General features: G+C 41.6%; 2 protein-coding genes and 1 long non-coding RNA gene across 3 annotated transcripts in view; 2 read left to right on the top strand and 1 right to left on the bottom strand.

Moving 5' to 3' along the window:
• Positions 1-586: 586 nt before the first annotated feature.
• On the bottom strand, positions 587-4,653 carry LOC135550882 (uncharacterized). Its single transcript, XR_010457161.1, has 4 exons — positions 3,395-4,653; positions 2,968-3,301; positions 2,227-2,797; positions 587-2,108 (listed from the first exon to the last, which is right to left on the bottom strand). It is a non-coding gene; the product is annotated as an uncharacterized LOC135550882 (long non-coding RNA).
• A 135-nt stretch (positions 4,654-4,788) lies between these two features.
• Positions 4,789-13,022, top strand: LOC135541683 (DNA-directed RNA polymerase III subunit RPC4-like). The gene is made up of 9 exons (XM_064968003.1): positions 4,789-4,964; positions 7,832-8,000; positions 8,100-8,143; positions 10,802-10,959; positions 11,088-11,212; positions 11,311-11,479; positions 11,569-11,819; positions 11,900-12,052; positions 12,377-13,022. Exons 2-9 carry the CDS (start codon positions 7,833-7,835, stop codon positions 12,494-12,496), a joined length of 1,188 nt encoding a protein of 395 aa, XP_064824075.1. The 5' UTR covers positions 4,789-4,964; position 7,832; the 3' UTR covers positions 12,497-13,022.
• Positions 13,023-15,546: 2,524 nt separating this feature from the next.
• Positions 15,547-19,035, top strand: part of LOC135541647 (glycerol-3-phosphate acyltransferase 4-like) — a 40,169-nt gene continuing 36,680 nt past the window's right edge. The window contains exon 1 of the mRNA XM_064967969.1: positions 15,547-15,737. The gene's annotated coding sequence lies outside the window, so the exon portion shown is untranslated. The remainder of the gene's footprint in view (positions 15,738-19,035) is intronic.

Raw genomic sequence — 19,035 nt, 5'->3', positions numbered from 1 at the left:
TGACAAAGCAGTACATCCTTTGCATCGGACTCATTAAAGAAAAAATCTTTGTCTAGTTTGAGGTGAGTAATCGCTGTTCTGATGTCCAGAAGCTCTTTTGGGTCATAAGAGAGAGTAGCAGAAACATAATGTACAAAATAATGACAAAACAAACAAAATAGCACAGTTGGTTAGGAGCCTATAAAATTGTAGCTATCCCCCTCCAGCACCATTAGCAGTTCAGTGTATCTTTGAAAATAAATTTAAAGTTCAATGAGGGCTATGCATTACTGGACAGTGTTGAATATAGGCTAAGTCATAAAATGTGAATAGGTTATAATGAAATGCCCCTTGACAAAAACAATCAAATGTTGTCATGTTAGTATTGTGCTCACGCTGCTAGGCAAAAACAGTAGATCCTGCCTATGTAGATTAAGATGATGGAAAGGTTTTGTAAATCAGCTTCAACCACCTGAAGATTGATATTCATTATTATTTTTTCAAATGTGGGGTAATTTGTAGAAGGGGAAATATAGATCAGAGATGGGCGGTTTAACTACCTCTAGGCAGGTCCTATTTGTGACTGACCAGCTAAAATCGGTCTTATGTCGCAAATTTTGAAGTAGTTTTTTAAATATTTTACATTGGATAAAAGCAGAGACGCAGAGCTACAAAATGGTATATCATACACTGCATTTTTAGGAGCAATGGGAAAGTTGATAAACTCACTTTTGAGAAAAGGGCCTTTGAAAGTTGTTACATACTGGAGAGCTCTACTTTATCTACACCCATTCAGCATTGTTCACACCCTCTTAAACCAGCCCCACCCATCTCTTTAAGGATTCACATGTGAGGTCATGTGCTAAACAGTGTGGAGTAAAGATTAAGACTAAAAGTGGTAGTAGGCTACAATGGGGAACAATTCCATGTAAACAGTGTCCAGATAAAAATGTTCTAAATATTAGATGATACATTCCCAGACACACTTGTCTAAATTGATGTGTCATGTGAAATAAATGCTATAACCCCCAGCCACATCTAGTGGTGGAAAAAGTACTACATTTTCATACTTGAGTAAAAGTATAAATAACTTTAAATGCCTCATAAAACCAGACGGCGCAATTGTATTTTTATATTGACGGATAGCCAGGGGCACACTCCAACAATTTACAAACTAAGCATTTGTATTTAGTGAGTCTGCCAGATCAGATGCAGTAGGGATATTCTCTTGATAAGTGTATGAATTGGACAATTTTATTTTCCTTCCTTTCCTTCATTTTGGGTGTCAAGGAAAACGTATGGAGTAAAAACCACATTATTTTCTTTACGAATGTAGTGAAGTAAATTTGCCAAATATAAATGGTAATGTACAGATACTACTTAAGTAGTACTTTGAAGTATTTTTACACCACTGCCCAAATGCCTTCACACCAGTACATTAGCATACTTTATATACTGTTACACATATCACATAAGTTAAGGCCATGCAACCTGAGTTGAAACCTGCGTGAGGTACACATGTACAGTACATAAACAGATTCATGCGCCATATGTGGTGGACACGTGATACGGTCACATATTTTTGTGGTATGTCAAATCATGTTACGACAACACATATCAATATTTTGCTAAGTCTTGCTAAGTGACTGGTCTCTACAGAAGGTGTACACGGTACAGCCAAATGGTTACTTGCAATATCAGAAATAGATAATATTGTCAATATACATCAATTATACAGTATGTACAAGAACAATATCAATGATAGACGAGAGTTAGCAGCAGGATAAAAAAAATTGTAGCAGCAATGGACGGCGTGTGTTGAGAGTCATTTGAATAGAGGTAGTGCCGATGACTGGTCCATTAAACCACGCATCAACAAAGGAATCTATATTCAGAGAGCCCGTTTCTGTCCTGCCCTTGACTTTGGTGCAGGGCATGTGATGTCCATAGCCTCTTCATCGCAAAACTCCCTGATCTTCTCAAAAAGATAAGTTTGTCTAGCTGTATCCAGTCCAGGTGGTGCTTGTACAGGCAGACCATCTATGCGAGGAAGAATGTCAGCGTTGGAAACCTGGTCCCATCTGTTGGAATGCTCCTTGGCGACAACACCAGACTCCAGAGCATTGAAGCTGTAAAACAGGAAATATAAATTATTAGAAGACATTACAACCTTGCACAACATCAATGCACCTCCCAATTTTAGATAATAAGAATAACCGCATACAATGCAATGAAAATTATATTCACCTGAAGAGCTGGTACTGCTTGATCTGTGGCAGTGGCCTGAAATATGGAGTCGTACGAAGTCAGGTGTTGTTGCCAGCCATAGCTTTCCACCAGCACCGTACCATCCTCCAGTCCAACTGTGGGATGTTGACCCGTCACAGTGCTGGTGTTGTGAAGGACAGCAATCTCAGACAGTGTTCACTCTGGTCTTTCTGAAGCGCTGCTTGATGAGGTCGAAGCAACAGTCGGGGGCAAACTTGGTGTGGCCTGTGATCAGCAAGTGAAGGTCCAGACTGTGGTAGAGTTAGTGCATGGTCCACCAGGCACAATACCAGAGCACAAACTTGTTCTTGTTTTGGCCACTGCAGTTATCACAATTCAGGTCCACACATGTTTCCTCAACTCTGTAGTTGGTGAAACAATGGTGCATGTAGTTGATGACTGTACTGCTGCCTTTGCTGGATGACATGCATTCATCAATCAAGTAGTTGACTTGTGGTATTCCTTCACAGCATACACCAAACAAGCCACACTTGCGAAGAGCTAAAAAGTAGATTGGACCTGGTTGCATAGGGTCAGAAGGATAGTGCACCTGCAAACAACAAAAGAACATTAAGACAAATTGCAATTAATTGTCTCACCCCTGTCATTGTCTTTACTCGTTGAAATGTATTTGCCTGCCTCCCATATTTTATATTTATTATCTGTTTTTTGGTGTATATCTATGTCCTTAATCAGTATAAAGGAGGACATGTTGCTTACTTGTTGAGCAGAATTAAAGATGCAATGCATCCTGATGTCTTTGCTTCCTGGTTCAGTAGGGGCCCACAGAGACAAATGCAGGTCTTGACAGCTGGTCTTGCAGTCAGCAACCACCTTCTGGTAGACAGACCGCTCACTCTGAACAAGCAGGAGATGCTGCTCTCGCTTGCTTCTTCAGCTTGGCTGACTTAACAGCTTCTGGCAGATTGGCAGATCTGATCGTTGTTCCTCTGGCACTGCCAGCACAGGTCGGCCCTCGGCTTAGTGCTTGAGATGTGGGGCAGCAATTTTCTCCACAGATTCCTGAAGGAAGACAGCCCGACTACACATACCTCTGGAAAACAGACAAAATGTGAGATCAATAAAAGTAGTGCTAATCATGTTGGAGGTCAATTAAATAATCAAAAGGTGTTTATGCTTTACATACCAAGTGTTGTCAACGATTCCTTGTAGAGACGCCACACCACTGCTTTTGTCACATGGGATGGCAGCAGCTTTCCACCAAAGTGTTTGTGTCCTGGGTGGCATCCTGGTAATACTATTGCATTACCCTCTGCATAGTTGTTGATGAAGTTCACCACTCGCAGCAAGTCAAGTCCTCGTGCTTCAGATGTAACCAGCAAGCTTTACCTTGGAGTCTTTTGTTTAGACATGTAATATTAGCTAGCTAAAAAAATGAACAAAAATCCCAATCCATAGAGTAACGTTAGCAAGCCAGCCATCTAACCTCCGCTAACGTTAGCTAGTTTACAGCATGCTTTAACTTGGACTCTTGGTAAGACATGTAACGTTTTTACCTAAATCAGGGATTTCCTCATCGTCTGATTCATTTTCAGAGTCAGATAGAGTTAGCATGGCACGATCGTCCTCCAGAAAGTAGTCCATCACAACTTTTCCCCACTGACCTTTGTTGATAGCGCCTGATAGACTCAGGGCAGAAATGTTATTGAGAGCAGTAGTAACACATTTGCAGTTCTCCATGGCTAATGTTATACAGTCTCTTTCGAGAGACACAAGTGCAACACCGCAGACCAATCCAAACTCCTCTCTCGGCATGTCCAGCCCACTCATTATCTCATCCAATCATGGCTAACTGGAAGGTTCCTGCTTTCATTGTGGCTAAACCAACTTGGCTCGCAATTTAGCCATTTTATTTGTATTTACAGATTATATACAAATTTGATATTAAGGCACATGAAAATTCACATGTTCGAGAAGGCATTTCTGCTAAAAAACGCATTTTGATAAAAATATGTTTTTTATGTCCAAAAGGCTATCCTGTGAAGTCGTGACTTGCGACATATGCCTAGTTTCCTGAATTGGGTCACATTTTAGAGGGATAGTTCAGCCAAATTAGTAATATGTTGGTTTCTTGTAGACAAGGAGAGACTGAAATCCATCATATGGCTACAGTATCATTAATATTAGCATGTTCTAATGAAAGAACAATCTAATTCAATGTCCCCCAGTTAACATACTATAAAGCCCATGCTGAAATAATCTCAAGGTAACATCAAACCAAATCTTTGGGTTTTGAGTGTGTATTCAATTTTAAAAGAATCGTGACTACACCTGACGTGTGATTTAAAAAAAATCTATCTCACCTAGGTCATGGGCCTAAGCCATATGACAATATGTAGAATTGCACGAAATTATCGGTTAAGGGTGGTGCCATTCACAATAGAAAATAGCACTCCAAACTACGGGAACTTCAAAAGTTAGCAGCTGGTGATTGATTTACCCACTCCAGTACAGTAGGTGGCGACATGCACCCCCAACCAACCGCCATATTGAAGTAGAAGAAGAATTCCGCGCACGTGATCCGCGAATAACACAAGTCTGCCAGGACTAGCAGTTATGGCGCTGTACTGCAGATAATGCCGACTTTTCTTGTTGACCAATGACGTAAGAAATCGCCACGGATTTGATTATTGAAGGGGTGCAGTCAATTTAAACGCAATTCTCTTGGTTTGGTGAACATCTAAAGAAGCAATCAGGTAATTTGAATAAGGCAACAATATCGAAAACGCATTGTCAGAGTCATAGCTAGCTAGATAATGTAACCAGCAGGCATTGCTGACATGTGTTGACAGTAACTCATTGATTAGCTCTTATACCAATAGGCCTAACAAAAAGGCCCTGTAAAACTTGAAGAATTTGGTATCAAAGACAAACATTAAAGGCGCGCTCTGTATTAGCGTAATATATAATTTTTATGTAGCCTAACTTTACCCTTACTCCTTAAGGTCCAAAGACCTTGTACGTTAGACGTGGACTGGCTCTGGCAGCCAAATACTTCATATAAACGTAAATCGATTCTTTCAATTGCGATACGGTTCTAGAAACAACGCCATAGGCGGTGCATGAGTCAAGTTTGGGGGATGCTGAACGCTTCGGAAGATGCTTCGGAACACTTCTACATTAATTTGGATGCTACCACAGTGGTAACCGTAGGATTTTCTTCAGCGGCAGTGTCAAAGTTGGTGTGGGGGGTGGTGGGCATAGCTAATGGCATAGTCTCCGACCAAAATTTGAGGCCCCCTCTTGGCCGCAGAGGCAAAATATTGCTGTTTTAAAGTTAATTTCCTTCAATTCAACATGTTTTGCATGCTTTTAAATTGTCAGCAAAATATATATATATTTATATATACAGTGCATTTGTAAAGTATTCAGACCCCTTCACTTGTTCCACCTTTTATGTAACAGCCTTATTCTAAAATTGATTAAATTGTTTTTTTCCTCCTCATCAATCTACACACATTTTTGAAAATGTATTAGAAATAAACATATCACATTTACATAAGTATTCAGACTAGGGATGCACTGTATATCGGTGAACATATCGGAAGCTTCCGATATTCGCTAAAAATGCGTGTCCTGAAGCCACTCCTGCGTTGTCTTTGCTGTATGCTTAGGGTCGTTGTCCTGTTGGAAGGTGAACATTCGCCCCAGTCTGAGGTCCTGAGCGCTCTGGAGCAGGTTTTCATCAAGGATCTCTGTACTTTGCTCCGTTCATCTTTCTCTCGATCCTGACTAGTCTCTCAGTCCATGCCTCTGAAAAACAACCCCACAGCATGATGCTGCCACCACTATGCTTCACTGTAGGGATGGTGCCAGGTTTCCTCCAGACGTGACACTTGGCATTCAGGCCAAAGAGTTGAATCTTGGTTTCATCAGACCAGAGAATCTTGTTTCTCATGGTCTGAAAGTCCTTTTGGTGCCTTTTGGCAAACTCCAAGTGGGCTGTCAGGTGCCTTTTTACTGAGGAGTGGCTTCTGTCTGGTCACTCTACCATAAAGGCCTGATTTGGTGGAGTGTGCAGAGATGGTTGCCTTTCTGGTAGGTTCTCCCATCTCCACAGAGAAACTCTGGAGCTCTGTCAGAGTGACCATCAGGTTCTTGTTCACCTCCCTGACCAAGGCCCTTCTCTCCCGATTGCTCAGTTTGGCTGGGTGGTTCCAAACTTCTTTCACTTATAAATTATGGCGTCCACTGTGTTCTTGGTGACCTTCGATGCTGCAGAAGTTTTTTTATACCCTTCCCCTGATTTGTGCCTCTACACAATCCTGTCTCGGAGCTCTACGGACAATTCCTTCGACCTCAGATGTTGCTCCACTTTTATCAAGGGGCCCAATGTGTGCCATGAAAACGCACCCCACACCACCACCACCAGCCTGCAACGTTGACACACAACATGATGGATGCATGTATTGTGGTTTCTGCCATTCCCTTGTTCTCCCATCAGCGTAAAACAGCAGGATCCAGGCTTCTTCAGTCCAGGCAATGTTTTGGTTTTCATTCCTTAGCCCACTGCAACCGCAGTTTCAGCAAAAAAAGAAAGAAGTGTAACTCTTTGGCTGCCACACCCCATTTGTGTCAAGGTACGATGAGTTGTGCATTATTTTATGGGTCTTTGGGCACCAATGTTGTACTGGACTGTCAGTTGACTAACTAGCCCATCTGTTGCTCTGCACAAGTCAGCCTCCTTGGTCCTTTTTCATCAGTGAACTGTTTTTCGACCACTGGTCTTGATTGATTTTTACAGGTGACATCAATAATGGATCAGAGCTTTATCCCGCATTCACCTGATCAGTCTGTCACGGAAAGTGTTTTGTTTTGTACACTGTACATCATTGGTTTTGCCAAGGGCCGAGAAGATTCTTAGTTTGAGCTAGTTTCCTGCAATCCTACACATTTGCCATGAGGTTGAGAGAAAATGTGCAGTTTTTTTAGAGCCAAATTTCCTGAAATTCTTTCTCTGAGTGACTAAAATATAATAACAAAATCAATGAGGCCTCATGCCATGACATTTTGGGAATTTTAGATTCTCCCTGAGAGTCTCTAGTTTTTTATTTTGGTGGTTGTAGGTGCTCAAAGATCTTATTGAAAAATAATTAGCTCCAATATATTTTCTACTTTATATTTGGTTTGAGTCGTTTAAGTTTACACTGAATGTGTTACCATCCGTGTGGCCTGCCACTGCTAAATGAATATAGGGGAAACAATGTACCATGATTATGGATAATTATGAATGAATCCAGAATAATGATGAATGACAAAGTAAAAGGAACAATGATCATACCCCCTAAAACATTGTGACCTCCACTCTTTTTGGCAATGGTGAGAGAATAGCAGTTTTGGGGGCACATGATCTTCAGATAAAATCGCCTGATATGAAACATTTGATCTCAAATCCAAAATGCTGGAGTATAGAGCCAAATCGACACATTTTTAGCTTAACTATCCACATAAATACAGAGGGGAGTAGAGGTGTTCTTATGAAGATTTCTTGAATAAAGGCGTGTGGATAGTTGTCATCTGTTTTTAGCTTTTCAAATAAATGATTTCTAATTGCTTTGTCCAGGATGGCTGAGCCAGGCTCAAGCAACCCCGGTGGTCCTTCTCACACTCCGGCAACTTCCGGAGGGAGTGGCAGGGGTTTGGTGATGGGACGCCGGCTACCAGCTACTATCTCCCCTGGCCGTCTCCCTTCCATGCGCTCCAGAGACCTCACCCTGGGAGGTGTGAAAAAGGTAGGCTCAGTGAATTGTATACAGTGTTTAATGGTCTCACCAGAACTTTTGTATTTGTTTAACGAAGTAAATCTTTGACTCCCATGTTTTATCTTTCAGAAAACTTTCACCCCTAACATTATTGGCCGCAAAGCTAAAGAAGAGTAAGTTCAGTTGTTCAGTCTGTGACGATATATGAAGCTCTTCCTTTGTCCTTGGTGGAACAAGAAATTGCCAAGAAACTGAAGATGTCGTACAACGCTGTGTACTACTCCCTTCACAAAACAGTGCAAACTGGCCCTAACTCTGGGATGTTGGCCTTCTAGGCAGAATTCCTTTGCGCAGTGTCTGTTCTTTTGCCCATCTAAATCTTTTCTTTTTATTGGCTAGTCAGAGAGATGGCTTTTTCTTTGCAACTCTGCCTTGAAGGCCAGAATCCCGGAGTCGCCTCTTCACTGTTGACGTTGAGACTGGTGTACTATTGGGTACTATTTAATGATGCCGCCAGTTGAGAACTTAAGGCGTCTTTCTCAAACTACACACTCTAATGTACTTGTCCTCTTGCTCAGTTGGGCACCGGGGCCTCCCACTCTTTCTATTCTGGTTAGAGCCAGTTTGCGCTGTTCTGTGAAGGGAGTCGTACACAGTGTTGTACGACATCTTCAATTTCTTGGCAATTTCGCATGGAATAGCCTTAATTTCTCATAATAAGAATAGCCTGACCAGTTTCAGAAGAAAGTTCTTTGTTTCTGGCCATTTTGAGCCTGTAATCGTACCCACAAATGCTGATGTTCCTGATACTCAACTTGTCTAAAAAAGGCCTGTTTTATTGCTTTAATCAGAAAAACAGATTTCAGCTGTGCTAACATAATTGCAAAAGGGTTTTCTAATGGGTAACACAACGTGCCATTTGAACACAGGAGTGATGGTTGCTGATAATGGGCCTCTGTACACCTATGTAGATATTCCATATAAAAATCAGGCGTTTACAGCTGCAATAGTAATTTAAAACATGAACAATGTCTACACTGTATTTCGGATCAATTTGATGTTACATTAATGGAATTTGTTATAGCTTTTCTTTCAAAAACAAGGACTTTTCGAAGTGACCCCAAACTTTTGAACGGTAGTATGTGTGTGTATATATATATACAGTTGAAGTCAGAAGTTTACATACACTTTAGCCAAATACATTTAAACTCAGTTTTTCACAATTCCTGACATTTAATCATAATAAAAATTCCCTGTCTTAGGTCAGTTAGGATCACCACTTTATTTTAAGAACGTCAAATGTCAGAATAATAGTAGAGAGAATTATTTATTTCAGCTTTTATTTCTTTCATCACATTCCCAGTGGGTCAGAAGTTTACATACACTCAATTAGTATTTGGTAGCATTGTGTTTAAATTGTGTAACTTGTGTCAAACATTTTGGGTAGCCTTCTACAAGCTTCCCACAATAAGTTGGGTTAATTTTGGATCATTCCTCCTGACATAGCTGGTGTAACTGAGTCAGGTTTGTAGGCCTCCCTGCTTGCACACGCTTTTTCAGTTCTGCCCACAAATTTTCTATAGGATTGAGTTCAGGGCTTTGTGCTGGCCACTTCAATGCCTTGACTTTGTTGTCCTTAGGCCATTTTGCCACAACTTTGGAAGTATGCTTGGGGTCATTGTCCATTTGGAAGACCAAATTGCTTCATTATATCCACATAATTGTTCTTCCACATGATGTCATCTATTTTGTGAAGTGCACCAGTCCCTCTGGCAGCAAACCACCCCAAAAACATGATGCTGCCACCACTGTGCTTCATGGTTGGAATGGTGTTCTTCAGCTTGCAAGCCTCCCCCTTTTTCCTCTAAACATAATGATGGTAATTATGGCCAAACAGTTCTATTGTTTCATCAGACCAGAGGACATTTCTCCAAAAAGTATGATCTTTGTCCCCATGTGCAGTTGCAAACCGCAGTCTGGCTTTTTTATGGCAGTTTTGGAGCAGTGGCTTCTTCCTTGCTGAGCAGCCTTTCAGGTTATGTCAATGTAGGACTAGTTTTACTGTGGATATAGATACTTTTGTACCTGTTTCCTCCAGCATCTTCACAAGGGCCTTTGCTGTTCTGGGATTGATTTGTACTTTTCGCACCAAATTACCTTCATCTCTAGAAGACAGAACGTGTCTCCATGCCTGAGCGGTATGACGGCTGCGTGGACCCATGGTGTTTATACTTGCATACTATTGTTTGTACAGATGAATGTGCTACCTTCAGGTGTTTGGAAAATGCTCCCAACCATGAACCAGACTTGTGGAGGTCTACAAGTTTGAGTTCTTTGATGATTTCTTTTGATTTTCCCATGATGTCAAGCAAAGAGGCACTGCATTTGAAGGAAGAACTTGAAATACATCCACAGGTACACCTCTAATTGTCTCACATGATGTCAATTAGCCTATCAGAAGCTTCTAAAGCAATGACATAATTTTCTGGAATTTTCCAAGCTGTTTAAAGACGCACTCAACTTAGTGTATGTTAACTTCAGACCCACTTGCAATTGTGATACAGTGAAATAATCTGTCTGTAAACAATTGTTGGAAAAATTACTTGTCATGCACAAAGTGGATGTCCTAACCGACTTGCCAAAACTAGTTTTTTAACAAGAAATTTAGGGAGTGGTGAATATACACGCAGAGACCTCAAGATGAGTGCGCTAGATGTAGGTCTGCTAAGTGACAAAAATTGAAATACAGTGCATGATTCTGAAATTGTTCCAGCACATACTGGATCTTAGGAATGACCATATGTTGAGAGTTTGACTTTCGTCTACCATAGGCAGAAGGTTGAGGGTGGACAAAGGAGGGAGAGGAGGGAGAACGATCGGGGCCGTGAGCGAGGTGGTAGGGGCGGTCGGGGTCGGGGACGTCCAGAGGTCATCCAGTCCCACTCTATCTTTGAGCAGGGGCCTGCAGAGATGATGATTAAGAAAAGAGGTATGGCCGGGTCATTCATTTAGCTGGGATTCCATTACATGTTATATGGTGTAAGATTTTGTGTAGACCATATTGATGTATTCTGATTTGTGTTTTAACCCATGAGTTTCTTCCTGTGCTCCAATCAGGTGGCTATGAAGGTGAGAGAGATGCACCAAGTGTGGGTCCTTCACCCATCATCAACATCAAGAAGGAGAAGAGGGAGACCGAGGAAGAGACCAAAGAAATTTTGCGCGCTCTGGAACGAGACAATGTGAGTCCTCCATGTACCTATGTCTCATCATGCTGTCTGCCTGTGCATTTATTCCTTGCCCACTTACTTAAAAGTAATTTTCAACTAATTTCCACCAGTTCCTGGATGACCCTCACCTAAGGAGTGATGTAAGGAGCTGTCCTGTCCAGCTGCCCCTGGCTGTGTCGGGGTGGGGATTCAAGGAGGAAAGTGATGTGACAGCCACCTCCAAACCAGACAAGACTGAAGAGGATAGTGAGGCCATGGACGGCACAAATGCAGTCAAAGGTAACAATAATCCATGTCAGTTAAAATGAAACAATATGGCAAAACAATGGGCTCCAACTGTCTAGCCATGTGTCTCCCTCCCTCTTCAGTGAAACAGGAGCCAGAAGATGCGCTAGAGGTAAAGAAGATGGAACCCACTTTCAGACCACCACCTCTCCCTGAGCCTGAAGTTTTATCTGAGCTGCTGGAGAGCTGGAGTCAGACCAAAGAAGAGGAGCTGTTCTTCATTCAGCTTCCTGACTCCCTACCAGGGCAGCCGCCCACCCAAGAGGTCAGGCCAGTGAAGACAGAGATGCAGTCAGAGGATGGACAGTCCATGCTTTTGAAAACGGAATCTCAAGTAGGTATTTAAATATGTGGTTCAGAGAGCAAGACTACTGTGTATACGATCAGTTTCCATGTCTGTCCTCTGTGAAATAGGAGGAACAGCAGGAGGAAAACAGTTGTCATCTGAGGGACCTGCAGGAGGGTGTGGTTGGACGGCTGTTGGTGCGGAAGTCTGGTCGGGTTCAGCTCATACTGGGGCATGTTACACTAGATGTGGCTCTGGGAACCTCGTGTGCTTTCCTCCAGGTTAGAGAGAACAACCTTTGGCTTCTCATAGTTGGTTAAAATCATATGATGCACACATGATGATCAGTATCAGGATGATGTCACTGGAAATACTTATCTTCCATCTTTTTTTACTACAAAACATAGAAACCTGCCGTTTTCATGTTGATGTTGGGGGTGGTGCTGATGTTCTTTCAACTTGATGTTGAAAGAAGTTGAATTTCCCTTTAAATCTTCACTTCTCTGTAGTTTTATAGTTGTACAGTATGTAAACATATACATATTATTTTATGTTTGCCTTGTATGTCATTGTCTGACAAGCCCCCCCCCCTCTAATTCCATTAGGAGCTGGTGTCAATTGGAACAGGAGAGGGCCGGACTGGTGACTTGTCAGTGCTGGGACACATCAAACACAAATTGGTCTGCTCGCCAGACTTTGAAGCCCTGTTGGAGAACAGAGTGTGACGTATCATTAGGCAATTTCTACACTACAGTGGGGACCTAATCCAGAAAGACACACAGACCATGCAGTGCTGTATCAGGTCTATAAGGACAGTAGTACCACAAGCAGTCAACACCCAGCTTTTTTCAGGTGTCCATTGTGGTTAATTGGTCCTGGAAAGTCGCAGAATGTGTAATAGAAAGTCAGAGCTCCTACCACTATTTTGTAAGAATAGACAGCTTGTTTACGGAACATTGTATTTATTTTTCTCTCTGCAGAAAGTGATAGGAGAATATATTTTGAGATGTGTTCTAAAAAAGATGTGCTAAGTGACTCCAATAAATGGAAGGTACCGTATTCTCTTCATGAATGTGCCAAATTCCAAATGTCCTATTCCAGTGTTATAAGCAGATCATACTATCAGGTCTATGCTCGTGAGGGATAGGTTGGAAAAGTAGTATTGCCCCTCTAGTATCCTGTAAACGCATACCGAAATTACTGGATGTAAGATGACATTTTACTTGGATGTAAGATGAATAAAAAGAACAAAGAAAAGTTCCTGTGTGCTTTATGTATTCTTCAGATCCCTTGACTTTTTCCATATTTTACGTTACAGCCTTATACTAAAATGGATTCAATCCAAAATGTTCATCAATCTACACACAATACCCCATAATAAAAATAGAAAATGTATTAAAAAGATAAATTAAAAATAAACACCTTATTTACACAAGTATTCAGACCCTTTGCTATGAGACTTGAAATTGAGCTCAGGTTCATCCTGTTTCCATTGATCATCCTTGATGTTTCTACAACTTGATTGGAGTACACCTGTGGTAAATTCAATTGATTGGACATGATTTGGAAAGACACACCTGTCTATAAGATCCCACAGTTGACAGTGCATGTCAGAACAAAAACCAAGCCATGAGGTCGAAGGAATTGTCCGTAGAGCTCAGAGACAGGATTGTGTCGAGGCACAAATCTGGGGAAGGGTACCTGCAGCATGGAAGGTCCCCAAGAACAGTGGCCTCTATCATTCTTAAATGGAAGAAGCCACAAAGACTCTTCCTAGAGCTGGCCGCCCGGCCAAACTGAGCATTCGGGGGAGAAGGGCCTTGGTCAGGGAGGTGACCAAGAACCTGATGGTCACTGATAGAGCTCCGGAGTTCCTCTGTGGAGATGGGAGAACCTTCCAGAAGGACAACCATCTCTGCAGTACTCCACCAATCAGGCCTTTATGGTGGAGTGGCCAGACGGAAGCCACTACTCAGTAAAAGGCACATGACGGCCTGCTTGGAGTTTGCCAAAACACACCTAAAGGACTCAGACGATGAGAAACAAGATTCTGTGGTCTGATGAAACCAAGATTGAAGAACTCTTTGGCCTGAATGCCAAGCGTCACATCTGGAGGAAACCAGGCACTGCTCATCACCTGGCAATACCATACCTACAGTGAAGCAGGTTGGTGGCAGCATCATGCTGTGCGAATATTTTTCAGTGCCAGGGACTGGGAGACTAGACAGGATCGAGGGAAAGATGAACGGAGCAAAGTACAGAGAGATCCTTGATGAAAACCTCCTCCAGAGGACTCAGGACCTCAGACTGGGGCTACACTCGCATTAACATCTGCTACCCATGTGTATGTGACAAATACAATTTGATTTGAGGATCACCTTCCAACAGGACAACGGCCGTAAGCACACAGCCAAGACAACGCAGTAGTGTCTTTGGGACAAATCTCAATGTCCTTGAGTGGCCCAGCTCGAGCCCGAGAGAAAAAGAGAGAAAGATAATTAGAGAGAGCATATTTAAATTCACACAGGACACCGGATAAGACAGAAGTACTCCAGATATAACAGACTGACCATAGACCCCCGACACATAAACTACTGCAGCATAAATACTAGAGGCTGAGACAGGAGGGGTCAGGAGACACTGTGGCCCCATCCGATGATACCCAGGGACAGGGCCAAACAAGCAGGATATAACCCCACCTATTTTGCCAAAGCACAGCCCCCACACCACTAGAGGGATATCTATCAAGTGCTTTGTGAAGTAGCTCAGTTAGTAGAGCATGGTGCTTGCAATACTAGCTAGGGTTGTGTTTTTCAATTCCCATGGGGGACCATTACGGAAAAATGTGTGCACTCAACGCTGTGAATAAGAGTGACTAATAAAATGAAACAGGAATTAATAGACCATTTCAGTTTCACATAGAAATAAGTTGCATTTGCAAAGTATTTCAAGAAACTGGAAAACATATCAATCAAGCAAGTATTTATATATTCCACAAGTATTATCAGACTCAAATTTCAAATCCTGGTAAACACTCAAATACATTTAGTTTAAATATTTTTTTTCAGAAATGTTGTGCACTGGGCCCAAACCAATATAGGCATCATCTGCATTGCAAAGAAGTTGCAGCACTCCCATCCCCAAACTACTTCCCGCGGCTATTTGGTTAGCTCTTGTGCTATGTGGTAACCTCTCGTCTTCCATAAAAAGGCGCTATAACGTATGGCCATGTAAGAACACTAACTGTATCAAGGCCATGTGGGAACACTAACTGTATCAAGGCGTATATCAATTTACCCTTTTGTTTTTTAGAAAATGATTTCTCTCTGATATGAAAGATCATTATGCTTCCAAAACCGTACCGTAAGCGACGCGTGTTAATGTTAAATTTGAGAATCGAAGCTCATAACAAATCTCCCCCATACTGAAGACGCCTTCGTCCAATGACTCTCCTGTGTAATGTAATGGAACTCAGTCATCATCAATGTTTGGATCACTTGTTATACTTGATACATTTTTAGTGTAAACCATATATTTTCAACTGTAAATCATGATGTGAGACTATGATTTATATTGAGTCTAGCGTGGATTGCTTTAACTAACTAAAAGAGATGTATGATTGCCCTCAATATTGGATCTACTGTTACGCGTTGCAAATGTGTCTTTTGTGGTCAGTACCCAGCCATGCTTCAGTGTTTCCACGTCCCACCACCAGGTGTCAGTTTAGAGACACGGAGGGAGGGTGTTTTTGTTCTTGCTGATAAACACGAGACACCAAAACCAACGAGATTATCGCAGGAACATCTGATGCGCAGCATCATAGTTCGTCCAGAAATACTTTCATCACGTTGCATCCACGCAACTATCCGATAGCCACCGGGTGGAGAGAACAATGTGAGAGGTCCGACACAAAGCCCGATACAAAGACGGCTAACATCGTTGCTGATCAGACAACCTTGGGTACCAGTGAGTACATTCATGTAACTAAACACGTTTCAGTTAATTGTTCGTATCGTGTCAACGTCGTCTTCCATGATAGAAAGCTAACGTTAGCTAGCTAGCACTCAAAACCCGACAGTTTAATATTAGCCTAGCTTGCCAGCTAGTAGTGTGATGTTGATATATGGGGATGGATGCATGAATCGTGACACATTACTGTAGCTAGCAACTCTGTAAAATCTTAAAGCCTATCTGTTACTAATGACATCACTTTTTTGTTAAATGTACCTGCATCATTTTATCGATTATCATACGGTACAATAGCAGCCCCCTCTATTTCTACACCCCAAATAATGTAATTATACTGTAAATAGCCAGCCAGCCTAGCTAGCTATATAGCTTTCATGGCTAGCTATAACACCAGAAACGGCTGGTTAGCTGTACGTTAGTCTGATTTGATCTGGCTGTGTAATACACAATTAATTGGTATGTAACTACACCCTGAAACGAATACCTGTAAAATCGTGTAAATATTGTGACGAAAAAAGCAAGTATAGTGTAGATAATCACTGTACCATGTAAACTACTGTGAAATATATTTTCCATAAACAAAAATATTTTATTTTCAGCTGTTTGAATCTAGTGTATAAAACTGGAAGTAGAAGAGCAAAAACAAAACTTAAGATCAGGAAGCATAGAACAGCGCACATAGAACAGATCTACCACTTATTATTCTTGCTTTCAATTTATAGACTGATCTACAACACATTCCTATATGAATTTGGTCATGTTGCCCAACGATGTACATATGGCAGTTTTCATTATTATATTTTTTTTTCAAAAAAGTGTAGATAATTCTCCATCCTCCCCTGATTTAAAATATACTATTTTCATTGTTATGAAATGCTTGGTTCAATTGTCATTGAGGAGATAACCAAATATACAATATAAAACACATTTTACCTAGGTGCAGAATCAAACTGTATAGATAGATAGAGTGCGTTCAGAAAGTATTCACACTTAGTTACTGTGTTTTGCATTTGTAGGGCATTACACACGATACCCCATAGTGTGGTGGAATTTTGTTTTTCGAAATTTGTATAAATTAAGCTGAAATGTCTTGAGTCAATAACCTTTTAACCCCTTTGTTTATGGCAAGCCTAAATATGTTCAGGATTCAAAATTTGCTTAACAATTCACATAATACACTATATATACAAAAGTATGTGGATTCGGCTATTTCAGCCACACCTGTTGCTGACAGGTGTATAAAATCGAGCACACAGCCATGCAATCTCCATAGACAAACATTGGCAGTAGAATGTCCTTACTGAAGAGCTCAGTGACTTTCAACATGACACCGCAAGTGCTGTTATTGTGACAAGGAAATGTATAGGAGCAACAACGGCACAGCTGCGAAGTGGTAGGCCACACAAGCTCACAGAATGGGACCACCGAGTATTGAAGTGCATAGCATGTAAAAATAGTCTGTCCTCGGTTGCAACACTCACTACTGAGTTCCAAACTGCCTTTGGAAGCAACATCAAGAACAGTTCGTCGGGAGCATCATGAAATGTGTTTCCATGGCCAAGCAGCCGCACACAAGCCTAAAATTACCATGTGCAATACCAAGCATCAGCCGGAGTGGTGCTACAGCATACGCTGGCATTCTAGACTATTCTGTGCTTCCAACTTTGTGGAAACAGTTTGGGGAAAGCCCTTTTCTGTTTCAGCATGACAATGCCCTAGTGCACAAAGTGAGTTTCATACAGAAATTATTTGTTGAGATCGGTGTGGAAGAACTTGACTGGCCTGCACAGAGCCCTGACCTCAACCCCATCAAACACCTTTGGGATGAATTGGGACGCCGAATGCGAGCCAGGCCTAATCGCCCAACATCAGTGCCCGACCTCATTAATGCTCTTGTGGCTGAATGATAGCAAGTCCCTGCAGCAATGTTCCAACATCTAGTGGAAAGCCTTTCCCAGAAGAGTGGAGGCTGTTATAGCAGCAAAGGGGGACCAACTCCATATTAATGACCATGATTTTGGAATGAGATGTTCAATGACCAGGTGTCCACATACTTTTGGTCATGTAGTGTATGTTGGATGGACTCACTCTGTGTGCATTAATAGTGTTTTAAGATGATTTTTGAATGACGACCTCTTCTCTGCAGCTCACACATACAATTATCTGTAAGGTCCCTCAGTCGAGCAGTGAATTTCAAACATAGATTCAACCACAAAGATCATGGACGTTTTTCAAGGCCTCACAAATAAGAGCACCTGTTGGTAGATGGGTCAAAAACAAATACACATTGACTATTCTTTTGAGCATGGTGAAGTTATTAATTATAATTTGGATGGTGTATCAATACACCCAGTAATACAAAGAAACAGGGAACCTTCCTAACAGTTGCTGGAGAGGAAGGAAACCGCTCAGGGATTTCACCACAAGGTCAATGGTGACTTTAAAACAGTTACAGAGTTGAATGGCTATGATAGGAGAAAACTGCAGATGGTTACCCCACAATACTGACCTAAATGACAGAATGAAAAGAAAAAAGCCTGTACAGCAGGGGTTCCCAAACGTTTTTGGCTCACAATCCAATTTTGATATCTGAAAATTCTTGAGACCCCAACTATGTGAAAAAAATGATGTAGCCTAATTATCAGCCAATGTTAACTTGTTTTATTTGGGGCTATGGCAGTCAATTAAAAAACATTCTAACCATATTTCTGATTGCAAATTAGTCAGACATAAGATACATTATCTCACCAACACTAATGAGATGGGTGTGCTTGATGCATGTCGAGTCGGAGATTCGGAAAATCAGGGGGCGTGGTCGACAGTTCGCACCTCATCTCTGCTGTCAAATCCAACTTGGATCAATATTTGGTTTTAATGCAGACAAGAGCGCTGAATCTAGCTTCCCACAGATATGAGCTGGCGAAGGGTACCAAGAGTTTTATGGTGCTTTCAAAACAACTTGGCAACTTGGAAAAATACAAGGTGAAATCATGACGTCAGTGATCTTCAGGTCGGAAAGTCTGAGCTCTAAAGTCGTGTCCAAAGGTTTTGAGAATGACACAAATATGAATTTTCACAAAGTCTGCTGCTTCAGTGTCTAGATATTTTTGTCAGATGTTACTATGGAATACTGAAGTATAATTACAAGCATTTCACAAGTGTTAAAGGCTTTTATGCAAAGAGTCAATATTTGCAGTGTTGACCTCTGCAATCTGCCCTGGCATGCTGTCAATTAACTTCTGGGGCAACATCCTGACTGACGGCAGCCCATTCTTGCATAATCAATGCTTGGAGT

The sequence above is a fragment of the Oncorhynchus masou genome, chromosome 1, assembly GCF_036934945.1.
Source record: "Oncorhynchus masou masou isolate Uvic2021 chromosome 1, UVic_Omas_1.1, whole genome shotgun sequence".
Lineage (NCBI taxonomy): Eukaryota > Metazoa > Chordata > Actinopteri > Salmoniformes > Salmonidae > Oncorhynchus > Oncorhynchus masou.
This window is presented reverse-complemented; position numbering and strand designations above follow the sequence as displayed.